The following is a 24736-nucleotide window of genomic DNA, read 5'->3' as shown; positions in this document are numbered from 1 at the left end:
GTGGAAGGGATGCCTCTAAATAAAATTTTGCTTGGGGTTCCAATTTGGTAAGACGTGGCCCTGATCCCAAGTTTCGTGCATTATCATCCCTAGTTTCGCACTGCTTTGATAAGTATTCACCTACTGTTGACATATCTCTCTCTCTCTCTCTCTCTCTGAAAGTAAGAACAATCCTAAGGATTGCTAAAATAGAATGAAACTGATTGAGAATGAAAATGGAATCATGTATACGAAAATGAGAAAGAGTGAAAAAAGATGAAGTAAAAATGACATAAAATTAATGAGGGGGGAGACTGATTGACTGATTGAATACTTTTATTCATAAAGTGATTACAAGTTTGTAAATAAGACTAGTTTATTCTCAGATTGCAGTCTTGTCACTATACATAATAATACATAATCATACATAATAGAATGAGGAATAAATGTTAGATGTAGGAATACACTGGATGAGTATGGTTTGGGGGAGTGGAAGGGTCTGGGTCCTGCCTGGTACCAGATGACACAGTAGGTCACTGCTGTCCTGCACCTTGGGTCCTGCCTGGTATCAGATGACACAGTAGGTCACTGCTGTCCTGCACCTGAGTCTAAGTCAAGTGCAGCTGACAATTGGATGTGTGACGATGTGGGGGGTCCATTAGGGGTTCCTGAAGTGAGAGGAAGGTCTGTATCCTGCTCCATTGCTTCTTGACACACAAGACACTGGAGCTCCACGGGTGAGGCTGTTCCTTTCATTATGGCACCTTGCTCTGTTGCTGTCTTAAGCCCATATGGTACTGTCCTGCATTTGGCTTGTGATGTCTCCCACACATGACACCTAACTATGTTGCTTCTCCTCCATCCTCCTGCATGGGTGGGATGCTGATGATGGGGTGATACTCAATGTCCCCAAGCTGGGGCCTGGGGCGTGATCGCAGGCTATGTTGGTGTCCATCACCACTGCACCACAAAGTGTCTTGCTCTATTGCTGGCTCAATCCCATAGTGTAATGGGGCAGCACCTTCCTCGCACATGGGTGGGACACTGATGGTGGGGGCGGGGGGGTGAATTGGCGTCCCCAAGATGGGGCCCAGAATATGACCACAGGCTGTGTCAATGTCCATCACCACCACTGCACCAAAAGGTGTCTTCCTCTGTTGCTGGCTTAGTCCCATGGTGTGATGGGGCAACTGTGCCAGTATTGCCTTCATGCCCGCCATCTCTTCCTGCACATTCTGTAGAGACATAACTAGGATTCATAGATCATGGTTCTCCTTCTTCAGTAGGGCTTGTCATGTCTTTAATTGTTTCACCTCCTGCTGCAGTTCTTCCACTTCCTCCTCTATCTTGGTGGAAGAAGTGGTGGTACAAGGGTTCTTCACAGAGTGTGAAGAAATGGAAAAGGAAAGGTGGGAAACAAGGGAGGAGGGGGATGAGCCAGTGACTGAGCCTCCCTTATCAAAGTAGCATGAGAGGGTGATGGTGTGCGGTGTTCTGTCCTGTTGTGGGATCAGGGGCACATGTGGCTGACCTGACCAGGGACAGATCTCCCTGGGGACTGAAGGGAAGGCCACACTGATGAGGGGTCGGGGAGGGGCAGCATTGGAAGGTGAGACAGCTGTTATCCTGTTCCTCGGGCAGCAGGCAGCGGGTCTCAGGTGACATTTGCCGCTCCAGGCGTTGTGCTCCATCAGACAGTTTGGGAATCTGGGTATAATCCTTTCTCTGTTGAGAATGCACTCCTTGCAGATCTTAGTATCATGGTCCCCAGAGCAAAAGCCGTACCTCACCCCCGATGTCACACTGCCACACCTTGTGCCACCACTTCTAGCACCTTTCACAGAATGCTGGCTTCCCCACATACCTCTCCACCTTGTATGGCATCAGGCCTGGTAGCTCCAGCATTGATGGTAGGTCTTTCTTTCACAAGGTGATCACCTGACTCCTTGGCTTCTCTGTGCAAGGCTAGGTGTTCCTCTTAGTCCACAGGATGCAGGGATGGTTCTCCACATAACTGAGGGGTAGGAAGGAGGGGTAGTTTTTTTATGATTACCTTCACCTGCTTGTTGTCCTCGGTAATCTCCGTTAATTTCAAAATGGCACCATGGTGAGGATATCCTACCTTTGTCAAGAACTTGATTGTATTGCTGCCATGAGTGATAGTGATTATGGTCTTGGCAGCTAGTTTTGGTTGCACTGAAAGATTGCAATACCTGTTTGCTACTTCAGCAAGCCATAATGCCCTGTCCTGGGGTGTCACTCCTTGAGGGAAAACCAGGCAGAAGACTTGAGCAAAGGCACTGCCACAGGGGCTCTAGGTTTGGTGTGGGGTAACACTATTTAACTTGCTCTTTTTTCTTTTTTCTCACAATTGTGAATCCATAACTGTCCATCTCCATTGTGTCTGTTATTTCTCATATGAGGGGCACTTCACAGGCCTCCACACCTCAAAAGACCCATCACTCTGGGCATGGCTATTGTCACTAACAGCATGTGTGTGTCATGAGGAGAGGCACCACTGAGCATCACTCAGTGTGAGAGTGACAGGAAGACAGGACAACTCAGATACTTCAGGGAACAGGCATCTGTCCCCAACTCCACCGAGGTCACAAGATCTCTGACAGATAAGGGGGAGGGAGGTGACAGAGAGGGAGGTCTGAGACAAAACCAAAAAAGGGAAAGGAAAGGAAAAAAAAGGAAGGAAGGGACAAGTGGCAGAAAGGTGAGCAGAGGCTTGCACAGCTGGTGAGTTAGTTTTGTGAATTTTAATTTGTTATTCTGATTAATTCTTTAAAATTTCAGTGCTTGCATGAATGGCCAGTTTGTTATGCCAGTTTTGGTTTGTTATTCTAATTAAATATTTATTAAAATTTCTGTGCATTATTCCAGTTATACATTATAATGAATGTGCATTGTCGCGTACCCTACTGTATATTATTTTGAGCAGCAGCGCTAAAACTATATGGAGAATTATTTGGAGAATAGATGCTAGTATAGGCATGTAGTAAATCATTAAGCAACTATACAACTAATACAGTATTTCAGAAACTAAATGAACAATGCATCTATGGAACCACACCACATGCTATGCACTGTACTTACAATCAGATTGGGGAGCTGATGAAGAGTCCAAAGGAATTGGAATCCTCTGGTATGAGTCATTAAATTCTGAAAGGTACCCAATATACTGACACAGCATACTTTTAACAAAACTGAAGTACATTACAAAAAACTTTTATGACATCTTCAATGGAGTTGATTCTGCTAATAAACTCTTGAGGGAGTCTTATGGAAAAGATTGTAACAATGAGACATAGAAAGTATGTGAAATAATCTATTTTGCTGGTAACACCATGTATCTCCAGCCCACAAATTTCCATTAGTATATAGTATAAAGAAGAAGGTAGTTTGATGTCACTGATAATATGTGGTTGTAATTTTTTTCTTTCTCACTTACATAAACACATACTAACCTCTAAGTACTGCTTCACTGATTACAGGTACTTCATCCAGGTGTTCCTCATCACCTAATTTGCTTCTTTTTGCTCTTTCATCTGTCTCCTGTTAAAAAGTAGATATACAAACATTGTTAGTTTCATCATTTTTTTACCTTGTTCACAACTTTACTTTTTCTCACAGCAAGAAAACAAAGCAATATCCATGAGAAAAAAAAAAAAAAAAAAAAAAAAAAAAAAAAAAAAAAAAAAAAAAATATATATATATATATATATATATATATATATATATATATATATATATATATATATATATATATATATATATATATATATATATATATATAAAATACACACACACACACACACACACACACACGTATATATGAGCTGTGTACTCAAATTTCAAAGATTAAATGGACCTAGAAAATTCAATTAGCTGCCCTACATGGGCTAACTTTATCAATTACTGAGGTAAATCATAATTAGTCATTACATGATCATTAAAATCATTATCACAGAAAATACTAATCCTTTTGTTGTGATTCTGGTACGCGGAACCTTCTCAGTGAGAAGCTGAAGATCTTAGCCAGCACTGTATGACCTTATTGTTGCAGGATCAGTTAAATCTGTTCCTTTTACCAAGGATAAGAAACTTATGATCCTGCAACAATGCAATATCTAACAGTTTGCAATATTTGCAGCATTGAACCCAGTTTCAATTATGTAACATATGCAATGAATATTTAACATACCTTTAATTTTCATTTATCTACTTATTTATTCTTTTGTTATAATTTTTCTTTGTACTAACATACTCATATGCCTCCCGTAAAATTTGAACTATTTTATAGTAATATTTTAGGAGAGGACCATAACACTCTACACATTAAGGAGTATTGTTTTTGATTACCTTTATGGATACAGAGACACTTACTTAATTGAAGTTTTTGTCGCAAATTAATAGTTTTCGTGATAAAGGGAACTTTTGTTAGGTTAGGTTAGGTTGGGTTAGATTAGGTTAAAATAGGTTCGGTTAAATCAGATTAGGTTGGGTTAGGTCAGGTCAAGAATGCTTTCTTATAAGCTAATATCTCCATTCAAGTACCCTAAAATGATAAATTTTCGTGTTCCCCACCTATAAACTCCGCTTCCTGGTGAGTCCTCAAGATCGTAATAGGATGAGTGGAGAAGAAACAAAACAGTATTTCCGGCGTGTTTTATCAAAATCGTAAAAAAAAATTTTTTAAAGTCATTTTTGTACCCAAAATGCAGTTTGGTCCTCTTGTTAAAATTCACCCATTTTACAAATCTGTATATGTAGATAATGTCTGACCAGTGCCAAATATAACTGCCAAATGGGATGAGACATGATTGTATACACTGCACTAAAGCAGTAAAGTTTTAAAGTGACATGAATGTGTGAAGCCTGGAACAGCATCAGATTGTTCATATTAACATGTCGGAGGTTAAAGAAATGGCAAACTTTAGGTTAACGATGACAGGTGGATAATACGTGGTACAAAATCTACCGTCCTCTTGCAGCTTCACTTACTCATACATATAGGTAATGTTTGTACTATGGTGATGGTGAACACAAAGCAACTGTGTTTACATACGACTCAACTTACTTCCTCTGGGTTTTTCCTTTTCTTTGGTGATGGGTGTTTAAACTTCCTATGATGTTGAGGGTTTTTCTGGTAACACTTTTCCCTGTATTTACAAGCTGGTCGTGAGTCGCTTTCCCCCGCGTCTTCTCTTCTTCCCGCCATCTCTCTATGTTGTGAACCTGCGAGTACTGACTTGTATGACGTGCGCTCCTCCCACCTCAGAGTTCCAGGATGTTCACTACTTCTGAATTAGTGGGTAACTGCTGCATTTTCACCCTCCAATGCTAAGCGTAATAGTTCCCATATGCTAAACGTATCCAGACATGGCATGCAGAACGAAATTAACACTTGGTCCAGGCCTCACATGTAAACTGAATCAGCCAAGCTCATATTAGGCGTTTTCAGTAGTGTCACCGACAAGTCAAACGCTTTGCTCGCAAGGCAAACGGAAGCATCTCCAGCAGAATAGGGAGAACATTATAGTTGGCTAAGAACTCTAGCGAACTCTAAACACGAGCACGTGCTGCCGCCACACACCTCATGCCTCTCCTCTGCTCTGTCTGCTGTTAACCTGAAAAGCTCCTCTTCCCAAGAAAATAGACCGAGAACCTTAAGTAAATGAAGAATCTATTAATATCAGGCGTTTTCAGTATTGTCGCCGATAAGTCAAACGCTTTGCTCGCAAGGCAAACGGAAGCATTAGCGTTTTTTGGTAGTGGTCCGGCACAAAGATCATGTCAAGACTAGCTCCGCGGTGTGTACAAGTGGCTTTGCCTTGCTCTCTGAGTTTTCTCTGAGTTTTGTGGTTTATATTTCTTGCCTGTGTGCTGAAATACCCTGAAAATGGTGATGAGCGCGTGTGGTTCATGCGAGGAGAGTGTGGCGAACAGGCAAAGGGCTGTGGCATGCGAGAGATGCATGGCCTGGTTCCACGTAGCCTGTGTGGGCATGAAGGAGGCCAACATGAAGGCGCTGGGGTTCGAGCTTCTGGTGTTCCTCTGCAGGGAATGCCTGAGCAAGAGCCTCAATGAATGGAGGAACCAGGATGAAGAAAAAGAAGAGAGAGTGGAGCAGAGCACCCAGACAGAAAACCTGATGAAAGAGGCAGAAGCACAGACGACGAAGACTGAAGAAAGAAAAGACCAGCAAGAAGTGGTGGAAGTGGCCAGAACAGACAGACGCCCAAGGAAGAAGAGAATGGTAGTCAAGAAAGCCCCAGTACGTGTCATTGGAGACAGCATGGTAAGGAAGACTCCCGACTTTGTGAGAAGGGAAATTGAGTGCACCAGCATGGGAGGTGCTAAGATCCAAGACATCAAGAGGAAAGTCAAGGAAGAAGTGCAAGAAATGGAAGAGAGAAGCCTGCTAGTTGTCCAAGGAGGAGGCAACAACTTAGTAGAGGCAGGTGCTGAAGACACAGTAAAGGAAGTGATAGAAGCAGTGAGGGTAGCAGAAGAAAAGAAGATGTGTGTGGCTGTGGTGGGGGTCCTGCGGCGCCCACGGGAAGGAGTGCAGTATGAGAAGGTTAGAAGAGAAACGAACCGCAAGATATGCATGGAACTCATGAAGATCAAGATGGAATGGATGGCAGAGAAGAAGGGCAACGTGAGCTTCCTGGACATGGATGGGATCCTTGACCAGGACAAATTCTTCGGGAGAGACGGGGTCCACCTCAACCACAACGGGAATGAGAGGCTAGGACGTCGACTGGCTGAGTGGATGAGGGCGAGGCAGGTGTGTTGTGTGGACGACGCATGACGAGGAGGACCCACTGATGTCAGCAAACATGAAAGAAAAGAGACTAACCAGGCAAGTAAATGTGTGAAGATTGGCTGTATGAATGTGAGAGGATGGGGTGTGGGCAAGTTTGAGGATGTATGCAAGGAGCTCAGGGAGTGGAGGTTCGACTTAGTCGGGCTCACTGAGACTCACCTGAGAGATGATGTACGAATGGAGGGATGCGAGTATGTTATGATTGGAAAGGGGCGTAAGGCACAGGAAACACTGGGAGGAGGCGTAGCCCTACTCTACAAGAAAGAAAGAGGACTGAAAGTAGAGGAGATTGATGTGGGGGAGTGTACAAGTAGTGAGGATGTGCTTGCAGTAAGAGTGGAATGCATGGATGGTCGTGGCAGACCAGAGAAGGTGGTACTGGTGGTAGCGTACATGACTGTCATGGGTGAAAGAGCAGAGAGGGAAAATAGGAGGAAGTATAACATACTTAAGAAAGTTGTGAGAGAGCATGGAGAGGAGAGAGTGCTAGTTATGGGTGACATGAATGCACATGTGGGAATACTGGGGGAACAGGTGAACAGGAATGGTGAAATGCTTGGAGAGTTTGTTGATGAACTGGAGCTGGAAAATCTGAACGTTACTTTGGCAGAGGGGCGTGTGACTTGGAGTGCAAGAGAACAGGAATCGGCAATTGACTACATGTTGGTGAATGGAAGAATGCGTGAAATTGTGTCGCACATGTGGATAGATGAGGATGGTTTGGTTGATATTGTGTCCGATCACAACATGCTGGTTGTGGAGTGCTTGATGCAGGGTGGGAATGAAGTGAAAGTGGCAAGTAAGAGAAAGAAGTGGAGACTGAGAGATGTAGGGTGGGAGAACTTTCAGGTTGATCTGAGTGAGAGAAGCTGGGACGACGAAAGTGTGCATGACGTGGAGCATCTGAATGAGAAACTGGTTGAGGACGTGAGGGGTGCTGCTGAGAACCAGATAGGGTTTGTGAGAGTAGGTAGAAGAAAGAATGTATGTAAACCATGGTGGAATGATGAAATCAGAGCGGCTAGGAAGGAGCGAAAGAGAATGAGTAGACAGTGTAGATCGCTGAGGAAAAAGAGGCATGAAAGCGATGAGGCAGAGAATGAGTATCTGAATGCATGGGCAGCGTATGTGAAGCAGCAGCGGTTGACGAGACGAATGATAATGAATGCTAAAGTGAAGAGTGAAAGGAGCGTGATTCAATCTTTAAGGGAGAAAGGTATGGAAGGTGGCCGTGAATGGTACAAGTTCATGAGAGGTGAGAATATGTCAGGCAGTGTTGGTGTGGAGAGTCTAAAAGTGGAGGGTGTAGTTATAACAGAGAAGGATGGAATCAGGGAGGCAATCAAAGGGTTCTGGGAAGAAGTAGGTGGGGTAGGTGAGATGTTTAGTGTGAGAGAAGAATGTGTAACACTGGAAAGGAAGAATGTAGATGAACTGGATGAAAGAATCAGTAGGGATGAAGTGGAGAGGTGTGTGAGAAGGCAGAAGAATGGCAAGGCAGCAGGTCCAGATGATATACCCTATGAGTTCTACAAGAATGGTGGGGAGGTAGTGATAGACAGAATGACTGAGTTATTCAACCGAGTGTGGGATGAAGAGAGAGTGCCAAGAAAGTGGAATGAGAGCCGAGTGTGTCTGTTACATAAGGGAGGATTTAAGAGTAAGAATGAGCTGAAGAACTACAGGCCAATTGCATTAGTGAATACAGTAGGTAAAGTTTTCAGTGCAGTGTTGAATGAGAGACTGTGTAAATGGATTGAGAGAGCTGGAGTGCTGGGTGAAGAACAGAATGGTTTTCGTAGGGACAGGAGAGCTGAGGACAATATGTTTGTGGTGAATGAAATGATTGAGAAGAAAAAGAAGGATGGGGGTAAATTGTACCTAGGTTTTTTGGATATAGAGAAAGCTTATGATAGAGTGAACAGAGAAATGTTAGGTAGAGTCTTAGAAAAGATTGGATTGAGTGCAAAGATAGTTAACGTAGTGCAAAGTATGTATGTGGACACAAGAGCTAGATACAGGCTAGGAGACATAGAAACAGACTGGGTGAAGAGTGAGAGAGGAGTTAGGCAGGGCTATATATTGTCACCAACCCTTTTTAGCCTGTATACAGAGGAGCTAGCAGCCAGGATGAGAAGAATGAATGTAGGGGTAAGTGTGGGGAATGATAAAGTATGTGTGCTCCTTTATGCAGATGACGTAGTTGTTATGAGTGAATCGGCAGATGAGCTTCAAAGTTTGTTGGATGTAGTGGATGGCTATGGTAAAGACTTTGGAGTAAGGTTTAGCAGTGAGAAAAGCAAAGTAATGATTGTGAATAGATCAGAGGATGAAAGTAATGTGGTATGGAGACTTGGAGAGAATGAGTTGAGACAGGTGCAAGAATACAAGTACTTAGGGATGTGGATGAGTCCTAGTGGGTGTGCAAAGGCAAAGAATGAAAAGATAAGTATGCTAAACCAGTGGGTAGGTCGATTGGGAAGCGCGGCAAGGATGAGAGCAAGTAAGTATGATGTGTTGAGAGAAGTGTGGAAGAGTGTGGCTGTGCCATGTATAATGTATGGTATGGATGTGATTGCATGGAATGAAAGTGAAATTGATAAGTTAGAAGTGGGCCAGAACAAAGTAGCAAGGATGGCACTGAGTGCACCGAGGTGCACAGCAGTTGAAGCCTTGAGAGGTGACATGGGATGGAGCACCTTCAGAGAAAGACTGACAAAAGCCACACTTAGGTACAAGATTAGGCTTGAGAGAATGGATGATGCAAGAATAGCAAGGAAGGTGTACCTGTGGAATGAAAGTGGAAGCAAATGGAGGAAGAGATGCATGAGAATGACAGACAGGAATGGATTGCAAGTTGTGTGGGCGATAAGAATGGCTGGGAGGAATCAAAATGAGCGTGAATGGGTGGTAACAAGAGGAGGAAGAGTGGGAGCCGAATGGGATGTGAGAAAATGGAAGAATGAGATAGACAAAGAAGTGAAATGTGTGGGACTGAATGAATGGAAGAATGAGATGGAAAGAAAGAAGACCCTGGAATGGTACAAGGAGAAAGAGGCCCCGAGGTATGAAAGGTGGTATGATGGAAGCCTGGGCGGTGATCTTCTCTTCCGAGCGAGGGCACAGTGTATGGATGTGAATGCAAGGAGTTACAGGTGGTCTGAGTCCCGCAGCAAAGTGTGCCAGATGTGTGACATGGGAGAGGATGAGACGGTGGAACATGTGGTGCTGGAGTGTGTGCAGTATGCCAGAGACAGGAATGAGATGATGCAAGTGATACTGACTGAGTTAGGGCATGATAGGAATGAAAGAGTGGAGAAGACAGGAAAGGAATGGATGGTGTTGTTGCTGGGACTGTGTAGAGAGGCGAATGAAAGGATGATTGAGGCGGTGAAAGAGTTTCTGGAGAGAATGTGGCGTGCCAGGTGTATGAACAATTAGGATAGAGGATGCTGTTCGTTTCTCTTTTTTTTTTTCCCCCTTTCTACAGGAGTTGCCGATCCAAAGGCCTGGCTCAGGAGTGATCCTGTGCCACCTGTACCATCAAGATCAAGATCAAGAATCCACTCACAATAGGGTTCGCTATTCTTTCTTTACAAAAAGATTATCAAGTTCGTTATTCTTTACATTTTTTTTTCCTATGTAGGAGGGACACTGGTCAAGGGAAAAAAAAAAAAAAAAAAAAAAAAAAAAAAAAAAAAAAAAAAAAAAAAAACTCACTGAGATGACAGTCCCAGAAAAGGGTCCAAAGCGGTACTCAAAAATTTAAGTTTAAGTGTCTTGAAACCTCCCTCTTGAAGGAATTCAAGTCATAGGAAAGTGGAAATACAGAAGCAGGCAGGGAGTTCCAGAGTTTACCAGAGAAGATGAATGATTGAGAATACTGGTTAATTCTTGCATTAGAGAGGCGGACAGAATAGGGGTGAGAGAAAAGAAAGTCTTGTGCAGCGCGGCCGCGGGAGGGGGGGGGAGGCATGTAGTTAGCAAATTCAGAATAGCAGTTAGCATGAAAATAACGGTAGAAGGTAGCTAGAGATACAACATTGCGGCGATGAGAGAGATGTTGAAGACAGTCAGTTAGAGGAGAGGAGTTGATGAGACGAAAAGTTTTTGATTCCATCCTGTCTAGAAGAGCGATATGAGTGGAACCCCCCCCCCCCAGACATGTGAAGCATACTCCATACATGGATGGATAAGGCCCTTGTACTGAGTTAGCAGCTGGAGGGGTGAGAAAAACTGGCGGAGACGTCTCAGAATGCCTAACTTCATAGGAGCTATTTTAGCTAGAGATAAGATGTGAAGTTTCCAGTTCAGATTATATGTAAAGGACAGACCGAGGATGTTCAGTGTAGAAGAGGGGGACAGTTGAGTGTCATTGAAGAAGAGAGGATAGTTGTCTGAAAGGTTGTGTCGAGTTGATAGATGGAGGAATTGAGTTTTGAGGCATTGAACAATTCCAAATTTGCTCTGCCCCAATAAGAAATTTTTAGAATTTTTTTTTTTTTTAGGAACAGGCTGAATGTAGGCAAACTTCCAGCAAGAAGGAAAGGCAGATGTTGGCAGACAGAGTTGAAAGAGTTTGACTAGGCAAGGTGCAAGCGCGGAGGCACAGTTTCAGAGAACAATAGGAGGGATGCCATCAGGTCCATAAGCCTTCCGAGGGTTTAGGCTAGCGAGGGCATGAAAAACATCATTGCGAAGAATTTTAATAGGTAGCATGAAGTAGTCAGAGGGTGGAGGAAAGGGAGGAACAAGCACTGAATCGTCCAAAGTAGAGTTTTTAGCAAAGGTTTGAGCGAAGAGTTCAGCTTTAGAAATATATGTGATAGTAGTTGGAATAAAGGTTGAAAAAAAGGAGGGAAGAAAGAAGAAGCAGTTATTGGAGATATTTCTGGCTAGATGCCAGAAGTCACGAGGGTAGTTAGATCTTGAAAGATTTTGACACTTTCTATTAATGAAGAAGTTTTTGGCTATTTGGAGAACAGACTTGGCATGGTTCCGGGCAGAAATATAAAGTGCATGATATTCTGGTGATGGAAGGCTTAATTAAGTATCTTTTGAGGGCCACCTCTCTATCATGTATAGCACAAGGACAAGTTGTGTTAAACAGAAGTTTGGAAGGTTTAGGTCAAGAAAAAGAGTGAGGAATGTACGCCTCCATGCCAGACACTATCACCTCTGTTATGGACTCGGCACACAAAGACGGGTCTTTGACACGGAAGCAGTAGTCATTCCAAGAAAAAAAAAAAAAAAAAATCAGCAAAATACCTCCTCAGGTCCCCCAAACTAGCAGAGACAAAACGGCAGAGGCACCTCCGCTTAGGGGAATCCTGAGGACAGATTGAAGCGACAGGACAGTTCACAGCACCGCCTGATTCAGTGCTTTAGACCTCACTGGGAGTAATTATCGTTTCGGCAGGTGCCTACTGCCTCCTCCACATGAGAATAATCGGATTCGCTGAACTTGACATGATCACTTCGTTACTTCGGCACCAGACATTTCAATAACTGATTAAATTTCAAAGCTTCTGTTTTTAGTTAACTTTTATGAACCCTAACCTTACCTAACCTAAATGAGTTCATATTTCCTATTTTTCCCCCCAATTTCACTTATTCATAAAACACAACATATTTTGTCAAGGATTTGCTTTTCTTTACAGGAAGACATTTGGGTTGGCCATTCTTTACATGAAGGTCATTGAGTTCGCTGTTCTTGACATGAGGTGTTGGGTTCGCTAATCATGACATAATCCCAGCAAAGCAGTGTTGAATTTTCTACTGAACACGATTCACAGCCCCGCTGCCAGACGACAGGCGATAATACTCTTGGGAAAAACTGTCGTGTACATCACTCAGTTAACTTTAGGTAATAATTCCGTAAGATACAAGAAGTATTACGGTTCTCAGTCTATTTTCTTGGGAAGAGGAGGTTTTCAGGGCAGCAGCAGACATAGCAGAGAAGAAGCATGTCAGGTGTGTGGCGGCAAGCATGTGCTCATGTTTGCATGTATGGGTTCTTAGCCAACTATAATTTTCTCTCTGCTTTTAGATTCATGTCATCTATAATAGAACAAAAATATATATATTTCCTCCCCCGCACATGATTATGCTAAGAGATGATGTAAGAAAATCATAGCCACGAAATAGAGTCGGACAAAATGCCTATCGGTCAAAAAGATGCGTAATATCACCAGAAAACGCAACATCTTCCCTTCTTTCCCTTGCCTTATGTCACTTTCAGGTTCTTTTTAATGTGAAATGACAAGAAAAGAAATACTCCTTTATACAACACCAACTTTCTCTGCCTCAAAAAGCATTATATTCTATATTTTATTTTTCAAAATACATTCCTACAGGAACTTAAATGATGTTCTGACGTTCTACTACTCGCTGTTTGGTTGTTTGCCTTTAGGGCCTGGAAAGGCAAACGCTCTGCTGGGCACGTATGCTTCCGTTTGCCTTGCAAACAAAGCGTTTGACTTGTCGGTGACATTACTGAAAACGCCTATACGTGCACAGCAGAGCGTTTGCCTTTCCAGACCCAACTCTAAACATGAGCACATTCTGCCGGCACACACTTCTCATACCTCTCTTCTGCTCTGTTTGGTGCTGCTCTGAAAAGCTCCTTTTCCCAAGAAAATTGACTGAGAACCTTAAGTAATGGAAGAGTCTATTAATACTTCTTCCTGTATCCTACGGAATTGCTACCTAAAGTCATCTGCGTGATGTACACAACAGTTTCTCCCAAGGGTGGTGGCGCCTATCATCTGGCAGTGAGCCTGTGAATCGTGTTCAGTAGAACAGGGTGGTCCAACTTCTTCGACATCTTGGGCCACTTCAGCACTAAACGCTTACATGGAGGGCCAGTAATATATATATATATATATATATATATATATATATATATATATATATATATATATATATATATATATATATATATATATATATATATATATATATATATATTACACATATATATATAATCCTAGTTCCTAGTACTATTTCATATACAGACAGAATTTCATTTGTGCTTTTCGTTTACAAAATAAATTTATAATACAAGCGATTGTGGGCCATAGAGAATCAACTGGCGGGCCACTTGTGGCCCTCGGGCCCATAGTTGGACCACCCTGCAATAGAATATCAAACACTGTGCTATGCCGGACCACTACTGAAAACGCTTATTTCTTCTGTATTTTACGGAATTACTGCGTAAGATCAACTGAATGATGTACACAACAGTTTTTCCCAAGGGTGGTGGCGCCTGTTGTCTGGCAGCGGGGCTGTAAGTTGTGTTCAGTAAAAAAAAAAAAAAAATCAAACTGTTGTGCCGGACCACTTCTGAAAACGTTTAAAATCCAACACTGCATGCTGTGCCGAACCACTAGTGAAAACGCTTAAAATCACACACTATGCTGTGCCGGACCACAACTGAAAACGCTTATTATTCAAGCAGGCGGAGGCGTGGTGATGTCTAGGTTCCGCGACCTGAGTGCCAGTATTATCTGTTATCTTGAACAAAGCACGGGACTAGTCGAAAGCAGAACTTTCGCGTGTATGAAAATGAAACAAATGGGGGTGATGTTCAAGATAAAATTATAATAAACCTCTCAGGTGAAACACATCGGAGCATTGATGAGTGGTATATTCCATTGCAGTTGAAAAAAAAAAAAATTGTCTTACTTATATACCCAACAACTGAGCGTCACTTATAATCAATTATGAATGTTAAAGTAAAAACGAAATATGTACAGATTCAACAAGATGCAGTTTAATAACCTTTGCGACCTTTGTGTGCCCGCTAGAACATTCACCATATGACATCCCCGTCGCTCACCTCCCTCTTCCTCCCCGCCTCCGTTCCCTCTCCATTACTCCCACCACACCGTTCCCTCCACTCTCCCACCCCTCTGCGCGCAACTCACTCCCATCCCTCCCCTGCCCCCGTCAAAATTTTCCTCCTTTGCTGACATGTAACCGGAGTTTTTTTTTTTTATTACTTTTTTTTTTTTTTTTTTTTGTTGAGCGATTTTCAAGGTGTGATCTTAGCAAACTGCGGCGCTAAAACTTTTTATCTATGTATTTCCGATTATTCAAATACACAAAGAACTAAGAAAAGCATCTCTCTCTCTCTCTCTCTCTCTCTCTCTCTCTCTCTCTCTCTCTCTCTCCAAAGAGCGTGGGACAGTATTAGATAATTCTATTCATGTTGATTCTTGTTAAAACTCTAATCGAATGAAGTTTGTTAATGAGTTGCAAGAGCCGTATATTGCGGGTAACAGTAAAATGGTCTTTAATCCCCCGAATTTTCTTCCTCGTAATTATAATAATAGTGCTTATATTCACAAATGTCATAAGGTGGTAGAATTTATGAAAGAACAAAAACCTATATCATTAATTTAGTGCTCTCTCTCTCTCTCTCTCTCTCTCTCTCTCTCTCTCTCTCTCTCTCTCTCTCTCTCTCTCTCTCTCTCTCATATTCTGAACGAGCTCGTATTCATAAGTAAAACAATTATAATATTGGGATCTCTCTCTCTCTCTCTCTCTCTCTCTCTCTCTCTCTCTCTCTCTCTCTCTCTCTCATACACACAATAACACCCATACTCGCACATCGCGCCCAGACACCCACTAATACACTTTTCGTACCTCAAAATCTTCCTCAGAGTACAACCTTTTAGAAATATACTTGGCTGCTTCTTCAAAGGCTTCGTTCCAGTGAGATACAGGCACCCTGGCCAGCCCGTTCACGTGGGGTTCCCAGGCCATGCTGATAATCACGTCTCCTTTCTGTGATAGCTAAACTCCGACTGCGAGCGATGCCAGCGCCGAGAGAGCGCTTAGTGCTGCGGGAACACGATGAGGCGGCGCGGGAACACTGCTACATTGACGTCACTGGGTGTCTGCCACTTGTGCGAGAATTTGTCGCTGCCCTGCGGATGGAACACATAGAACAAAGGGAAGGAATGACCGATACTGAGACAAAGGATAGGTCAAAGGGATTTCAAGGTCTAGCAGCTCTTGTTGCTCCCTAGAATAATCAATCAAATAAAATATATCGACCAATTCGAGCGGAGGTGGGCGGTGGCCACTCAACCGAAACATTGTGGGGTGTTTATTAACGATATTTCTCTTATTTTTCGTGATCAGTATTGCATATATGGCAACAGATTTCAGTGGAGTAATGGAAGGTACATGCACGAAGTTTTTATTAATTTATTAATTTATTATTATTATTATTATTATTAATGTTATTACTATTATTATTATTATTATTATTATTATTATTATTATTATTATTATTATTATTGTTATTATTATTATTATTATCATTATTATTATTATTATTATTATTATTAGTAGTAGTAGTAGTAATAGTAGTAGTAGTAGTAGTAGCAGTAGTAGTAGCATGGAAGGGAATCACTGGCAGGAAGCATGGCCAGAAAAAAAAAAAATGAAGCGGTAATAATGTTGAATATGTTTTCAAGTTGTAGGATCTTCATCTACATAACTATGTGAAGGGTAAGTGATATCAATAAAAGGAGACTGTTGTGGAATGTACCTACCCTTCAGGTATGAATTAAAGATGAAAAGGAAAAAAAAAACAAGATGACAAATAAAGTAGAGCATTTGAGAGTAACTATTATAAATAGCCAGGAAAGATAAGGATGTTGAAATTGAATCACACACACACACACACACACACACACACACACACACAGAGAGAGAGAGAGAGAGAGAGAGAGAGAGAGAGAGAGAGAGAGAGAGAGAGAGAGAGAGAGAGAGAGAGATGCACACCACACTTACTGCCGAGCTGCAACAACATGAACATACAGAAATTTACTGCAAATCCGGCCATAACAATATAATTAATGCAAGAGAAGACAGGATAGGAGAAGAAAAAAATGTTTCATCCTCTGAAAGGAAACAAATGAAAACTAGAGTATCTTATAATTACTCAAATTATCACCAAGGGAAGGAGGAAGGAAATGGTGGAGAAAATAATGACTGGAGCAGACATACGATGTACTATGGACATTATAATGAAATCAGAAGACCATACAGAAAATAGTGGGATGAATAAAAAAAAAAAAAATAATAACAAGGCATTTGAGAAACCCTAAGTAGGTAAAAATGTTCGCTCCATGAGTGGAGGAAAACAGTTATTTAGAACAAAGAAACAAGTATATTAATTCCTCAGCGTTTTTTTTTTATTTTATTTATTCCATTCTATTTTATTTGTTTATTCTTAAGACTCCCAGTAACGAGTCTGTTGTTAGGGCAGAAGGAAAATGAGAAAGTGAAGGAGAAAGGAGGAAAGAATGTTTTGTACCACCTGGCTGCAATTACCGGAAATGAGATGCTCAGGCAATTTCACTTTCTCATAAGTATGTACAAATTTTTCTCCTCGCCCATTCTTAGCTGAGACAAGTGCAGTGAATATACATAAAAATCATAAGAAACATCCATAAAAAAAAATAAATAAATGATAATAATAATAATAATTTCCACATGAGCCTCTTGGTTTGTTAAAGGCTGTTAAGATAATAAGACGGGATGTTTGAAAATCCAGTTTCTGGAAGACGGCTGGATGGAGGGAAAAATGACCTGCCTCTACTACTGGAGCCTGGAGGAGTCGCGAGACGGGGGCCCTGGGAACTTTCTAATCCCACCTTGTCTCACATAGAAAGAGCCCACGTATGGAGGAATGGGAGCGGCGGACTGTTGCCCTCTCATGTTTTCTTATTGTTACTTGTTAATCATGTAATATGAGATGAGAATAAATGAAGCGAATGTTAAGGGATGCCTGCTGGCTTGGTGAAATACGCTCACTCTTTCTCAGAACGTACTCGCCAACGCTCTTCATCGTGGAGCTGGACATTGACCGAACTACAGATTCTTCTTAAGTAAATTATTGCTTGATGTTAAACTGTTACATATATACATGCACTGACAGACAGTAACAAAGACATGTTCATGAATGGGGGAAACGGAATTTATAAGGAAAGTTTGAACCTTGGCTTAGAAATTCTCTCTCTCTCTCTCTCTCTCTGTGTGTGTGTGTGTGTGTGTGTGTGTGTTGTGACTGTATTTTCGACTTTTTTCTTTTGTATAACAAACAGGATACGACTTGACAGAACTGTACTACCGACGGACAGGTGGACATGTAGGAGTAACAAACATAAAGTTGCAATCATTTGAACAATGGTCATGTAAGAAGTGAATAAATTGAAACCACATTCACGAAGAGAGAGAGAGAGAGAGAGAGAGAGAGAGAGAGAGAGAGAGAGAGAGAGAGAGAATGCACCAGTCATGTGTTTAGAACAATAAAACGAGCAAAGACTAACATACAGGCAAGGAATGGAGATGCCTATGTACAGGAGTCACATGAAGCACTCAGGAATTGCCAATATCATTATTCCGTAATAATGATATTATCACGATGTTCGTGCTGAGATAACAAGGGCTCGCTTCTTGCAGGTTTAATTATAATGGGGCCTCTTGCAGCTTTCTTAATGACGTTCACATCATTATTCATTCATCTCTTACGCATTTCCGTACATTATTCGCCTCAATCCCCCTGCTATAAATGCTGAAGAAAAAAAAAAAAAAAAAAGAGAAGAAGAAGAAGAAGAAAAAAAAAAAAAAACTCGTCAGTCTTCTTTTACCTCAGCAACATCTCATCCCCATTAGCCAAGTCCAGAAAAACCAGATGCTAGCCCACGTGTGGAAGAACATGCGATTTTCCATGGTGAGCTCCTTTCCTTTACATACCGTTATAATTACTTCATGATTGTGTTTTCATATAATATTATAAGTGAAAAAAAAATCATGAGGTAATCATAACGGTATGTAAACATAGTATTTCCTGAATATGTAACAGACTGTGACAAAACTCAATAGTAGTAGTAGCAGTGGTAGTAGTACTATCCCCTCTTTTTCAATGACACTCAACTGTCCCCCTTTTCTGCACTGAACATCCTCGATCTGTCCTTTTCTTATAATCTAAAATGGAAACTTCACATCTTATCTCTAGCTAAAACAGCTTCTATGAAGTTAGGTGTTCCGAGACGTTTCCGCCAGTTTTTCTCACCCCCCCTCCCCAGCTGCCAACTCTGTACAAGGGCCTTATCCATCCATGTATGGAGTATGCTTCACATGTCTTAGGGGGAGGGGGGGTTCCACTCATACCGCTCTTTTAGACAAGGTGGAATCAAAAGCTTTTCGTCTCATCAACTCCTCTCCTCTAACTGTCTTCAGCCTCTTTCTCATCGCCGCAATATTGCATCTCTAGCTATCTTCTACCGCTATTTTTATACTAACTGCTCTTCTGATCTTACTAATTGCATGCCTCCCCTCCTCCCGCGGCCTCGCTGCACAAGACTTTCTTCTTTCTCTCATCCCTATTCTGTCCACCTCTCTAATGCAAGAGTTAACCAATATTCTCAATCATTCAGTCCCTTTCTCTGGTAAACTCTGGAACTCCCTGCCTGCTTCTGTATTTCCACCTCCTATGACTTGAATTCCTTCAAGAGGGAGGTTTCAAGACACTTCTTCAGTTTTTGACTACCGGTTTGGACCCTATTCGGGAAACGGCATTTCTGTGGGCTTTTTTTTTTTAATTGGATTTTTGTTGTCCTTGGCTGGTGTCCCTCTTATATAAAGAAAAAAATAAGTAGTAGTAGTAGTAGTAGTAGTAGTAGTAGTAGAAGAGAGAGAGAGAGAGAGAGAGAGAGAGAGAGAGAGAGAGAGAGAGAGAGAGAGAGAGAGAGAGAGAGATATTATATAACAAAGGAAAGAAAAAAAAAAGTGTCGATACGCTGTTGGGGTGACGTAAATTTTTCCTCAAGATATCCAACCCCGCACAACCCACACACACACACACACACACGCACACATACGGAAAAAAAGTTCGCCGCTCTGTTGGAGGTAGTGTTGCCAAACCAATCTGAAAAAGAGTACATCAGAAATTCGCACAATTGTCCTCGAGACTTGTGATTACTAGATGACTATGAGTATTAATTCACCTTCCCAGGATGAAGCAACGAAAACACACACACACACACACACACACACACACGGAAAGAAGGAACAATAGCCGTTTCATTATAGATTGGCCCTTTTTTCTTTAGGAACCGGTATCCATATCAGTGTGCCTCTTTTATCATGTAAGTTTTTTTAATGCCCATGGTCAGTATCCCCTTATATAACAAATAAATAAATAAATAAGTAAACAAATAAAAACAAAAAGATAAGGAAAGGAGCTCACCATGGAAAATCGCATGTGTTCATCTTCTACCGGTGGACCAGCATCGGCTTTTTCTGGACTGGGTTAATAGGGATAGGATGTTGCTAAGGGTACGGGGAGGTTGATTTTTTTTTCTTTTTTCTTTCTTCAGCATTAATATAATAAGGGAGAGGGGAGGGGGTGCGGCGAAGAATGTACGTAAATAAGTAAGTGATGAATAAATAATGATGCGAATAAACTCCGTAATAATGACACTGTCACGATCTTTGTACGGAGATAATTAGTGAACTTTTATACAGGGGTTGCCATTTGCTGGCTTAGTTATGATGGGGCCTCTGGCAGCTTTCTTAACCCTTAAACTGCGCAATTATGATTTCAGGATAGCTAGTAGTAGTAGTAGAAGAGAGAGAGAGAGAGAGAGAGAGAGAGAGAGAGAGAGAGAGAGAGAGAGAGAGAGAGAGATATTATATAACAAAGGAAAGAAAAAAAAAAAGTGTCGATACGCTGTTGGGGTGACGTAAATTTTTCCTCAAGATATCCAACCCCGTACAACCCACACACACACACACACACACACGCACACATACGGAAAAAAAGTTCGCCGCTCTGTTGGAGGTAGTGTTGCCAAACCAATCTGAAAAAGAGTACATCAGAAATTCGCACAATTGTCCTCGAGACTTGTGATTACTAGATGACTATGAGTATTAATTCACCTTCCCAGGATGAAGCAACGAAAACACACACACACACACACACGGAAAGAAAGAACAATAGCCGTTTCATTATAGATTGGCCCTTTTTTCTTTAGGAACCGGTATCCATATCAGTGTGCCTCTTTTATCATGTAAGTTTTTTTAACCCTTAAACTGCGCAATTATGATTTCAGGATAGCTGCAGGGTGCGCAAAAAATGGCAAAAAATTAACTTGCTTGAAAACTATCTTTGATCTTTTGAAACTCAAAGGAAAGTAGAGCACTGAAATGTGAAATAAAAAATGAAAAAAAAATACATTGTGTGGCAGTGATGGATGGCTGAAGTTCTTTGGGAAGTGGCTGGGGGCCAGCGACAGGGGAGCCGGGAAGGTGTCAAAGAGATCATTTTCCTGTTCTTTCTGCCAGTGTGAATCATCAGGAAGTGTTGAGAGTGATTCCTCAGAATCTTCTATCAATGGTAAAAATTTTGATGGTGTCAATGGCATATTACGGGCTTTGCCTGGCAGTGAGGAAGCGGCAGCGTGCTCCTGACCTTGAGAGGCAGGAGTGTGTTTACGGGATTTCTTGGGCTTTCTCACAGCACCAGAAGTTGATTGCTGTAAATAATCTACATCATCAGGGCCTAGTCCAAGCTTTCTTTTTACTATCTTCTTCTTTTTACGACATCTGCCTCCCCCATGGCCATGAATGTGGGAGCCAGGAGGCTGGCCAGCATCGGAAGATGATAATGAATTACCGTCTTCCATGACTGCCTAAGGCTGAGACAATAATGCCTATATGGAGCGAAAGAGAGATGATGTTGCCAAATGATGTTCATTGGATTTTACGGTGGCTGTGCGGGAACTTTTGAAATGCAGCTTAGAAAACCTGTCATCTTAAGATGTCTCGCGCAGTTGGTCGAACAGCATCTTAAGATGTCTGGCGCAGTTTACGGGTTAATGCCCATGGTCAGTATCCCCTTATATAACAAATAAATAAATAAATAAGTAAACAAATAAAAACAAAAAGATAAGGAAAGGAGCTCACCATGGAAAATCGCATGTGTTCATTTTCTACCGGTGGACCAGCATCGGCTTTTTCTGGACTGGGTTAATAGGGATAGGATGTTGCTAAGGGTACGGGGAGGTTGATTTTTTTTTCTTTTTTCTTTCTTCAGCATTAATATAATAAGGGAGAGGGGAGGGGGTGCGGCGAAGAATGTACGTAAATACGTAAGTGATGAATAAATAATGATGCGAATAAACTCCGTAATAATGACACTGTCACGATCTTTGTACGGAGATAATTATTGAACTTTTATACAGGGGTTGCCACTTGCTGGCTTAGTTATGATGGGGCCTCTTGCAGCTTTCTTAATGGCGTTCTTGTGTTTTTATGTAAAAAAACTAGTTTAGTATTTGGCAATTCCTGAGTGCTTCAAGTGACTCCTTTACATAAGTATCTCCATTGCTTGCCTACCTGTTGGTCTTTGCTCATTTTATTGTTATAAACACATGACTGGCGCATTTTCTTCTTCTTCTTCTTCTTCTTCTCTCTCTCTCTCTCTCTCTCTCTCTCTCTCTCCGAGAATGTGATTTCCATTTCTCCACTTCTCATATGACCATTGTTCAAATGATCGCAACTTTGTCCGTTTGTTACGTACGTCGTAACCTGTCCACCTGTCCGTCGGTAGTGCAGTTCTGGCAAAGTCGTATCCTGAGAGAGAGTATTCCTAAGCCAAGGTTCTAACTATAAATTCCATTTTCACTCCCATTCATGAACATGTCTTTGCTGTTGTCTGTCAGTGCGTGTATATATATATATATATATATATATATATATATATATATATATATATATATATATATATATATATATATATATATATATAACAAAGGATAAAAATGATCCGGGAATGACCTCCAAATAAAATAAAACTGTATGGGCAGACATTGTTGCCCATTTAAATTAAGAATGCATTCATACATTCTCTCTCTCTCTCTCTCTCTCTCTCTCTTACATGAGTAAAGTGTTCAGGAACTGAGTTATAGTAGTAGTAGGAGTTGTAGTAGCTATTGTTGTTGTTGTTTTTGTTATTGTTGTTGTAGTAGTAGTAGTAGTTATTGTTGTTGTAGTGCTTCATGAACCTTCGAAGCAACTGAATTATATTTTGAAGCTATGGGACTTTGGTAAGTAGATTAAAAAAAAAAATGGTATTACCATTCTGTGACCTAATTACACACCCGCCTCTCTCTCTCTCTCTCTCTCTCTCTCTCTCTCTCTCTCTCTCTCTCTCTCAGTGAAAAATGACCTCTCACTATCAAGAAAAGAGAGAGAGAGAGAGAGAGAGAGAGAGAGAGAGAGAGAGAGAGAGAGAGAGAGAGAGAGAGAGAGAGAGAGAGAGTCAAATAGAAATGAAAATAAAGAATAATCTTAGAAAACCACAGTACTAGAAGTATATATATTATCTAGTACATAAACGTTCGGTGGCGGACACCAATTCACCTTTAGCGAGGTTGTCTAATCACATATCCTGCTTTTTTTTTTTTTTCCCTAGAGCTTTTATACTATTATAGGAAAAAAAGTATAGACCATCCTTTGTTCCCCCTCATCCCGACACACACAACAAAAGTGCGAACAGAATATAGTATGTGAAAACTTCCAAACAAACACGAAGTTTTGAACAATATACGCGGGATCGCAGCTTTAGGTCATAAAGCAAGTGAAAAAAAAAATAACTAACTAACTAACTAACTAACTAACTAACTAACTAACTAACTAACTAACTAACTAACTAACTAACTAACTAAATAAATAAATAAATAAATAAATAAATAAATAAATAAATAAATATATATATATATATATATATATATATATATATATATATATATATATATATATATATATATATATATATATATATATATATATATATATATATATATATATATATATATATATATATATATATATATATATATATATATAAGATACTGTGAAATTGTCGATGTATAGAACAAGGAAGGTGAGGAGGTAACGTGAAAGAGGAGAATCATGTAAAAGATGAAATGTAACATAATACCTGCGTGGTCAACGAGAGGAGGAAAAAAAACAAAAAAATCAGAGGGGAAGAAGCAGAGAGGGAGGAAAGGAAACAAAAAGAAAGCTAGGATGAAGGGAGATTTTTTTTTTCCAGCGAAATAGGAAAAAAATAAAATAAATAAATAAATAAAAAAAAAAAAAATGGAGCAGGAAGAGGAAAAAATAAACATTAAATGTAGGCAAGAAAGAATACATATGCATGAAAAAAGAGGTCGAGGGCAGACATACGTTAAAAGAGAACATGAGCATGGAGGTAGGGAGTCTGCTTGGTAGATGACTTGTGAGAATGCATGACTTGCGAGAATGCAGTCTTTATGGTGACCTGATGGTGGTGGTTGTTTGTTTGCTTGCCGGTGTTGCAATACTGGGATATCCTGGTGTTTGTTAGCACTTGTTTGCATTGTCTTCCCTCATCCAATGCTAGTTCTACATGAAATATTCACTGCCTAGAATTTTAGTTGCATGGATTTTAAGCAAGAAACCGTTAACAGACAAGTGACAGTTAATTAGCTAGTACTATGTAAATTATAATAAGCTTGAACAAAATGTCTTAATTTTGGAAATGGTTTAAGTGAAGAGTCGGTCTGATATGTAAAAACTCATTTCCCATTTATTTTGCATCCTTTCAGCAATACCTTAGCATGATTATGAAAATGGAACTCAAGCTGCATTAGATGACAATAAGCTTAACCTTTGTAAAGGTTACAAGAGAGCAATACTCCTCACATCAAAGTAATGGTGTTAGTACACAGGAAGTATCAGTTTTCTCTTTTGCTCCAGTCTATCAGTTTCCCATTCCTTGTAAACAGATAGTATATTTTAATGAAAGGAGCTTTTCTCTCTTCTTTTCCATGGGGACAATGTAACACACCA

At 40.9% G+C, this 24736-nt stretch overlaps 1 protein-coding gene across 5 annotated transcripts in view; it reads right to left on the bottom strand.

Annotated features, from left to right (window-relative positions):
• The window catches only part of LOC135106504 (histone PARylation factor 1-like), a 28021-nt gene extending 12363 nt beyond the window's left edge, over positions 1-15658 (bottom strand). Inside the window, exons 1-3 of one of the 5 annotated variants that reach the window (XM_064015581.1) lie at positions 15467-15655; positions 3453-3540; positions 3082-3147 (exon numbers count right to left, since the gene is read on the bottom strand). In XM_064015581.1, coding sequence (XP_063871651.1) covers positions 3082-3147; positions 3453-3540; positions 15467-15586 — 274 coding nt within the window. In that variant the 5' untranslated portion in view covers positions 15587-15655. Of the gene's footprint in view, positions 1-3081; positions 3148-3452; positions 3541-5065; positions 5331-15466 lie in introns of those variants that run through there. The other 4 variants (XM_064015582.1, XM_064015580.1, XM_064015584.1 and 1 more) reach the window with 4 other exon arrangements.
• Positions 15659-24736: the final 9078 nt, after the last annotated feature.

This window comes from Scylla paramamosain, chromosome 13 (genome assembly GCF_035594125.1).
Source record: "Scylla paramamosain isolate STU-SP2022 chromosome 13, ASM3559412v1, whole genome shotgun sequence".
Taxonomy (NCBI): domain Eukaryota; kingdom Metazoa; phylum Arthropoda; class Malacostraca; order Decapoda; family Portunidae; genus Scylla; species Scylla paramamosain.
This window is presented reverse-complemented; position numbering and strand designations above follow the sequence as displayed.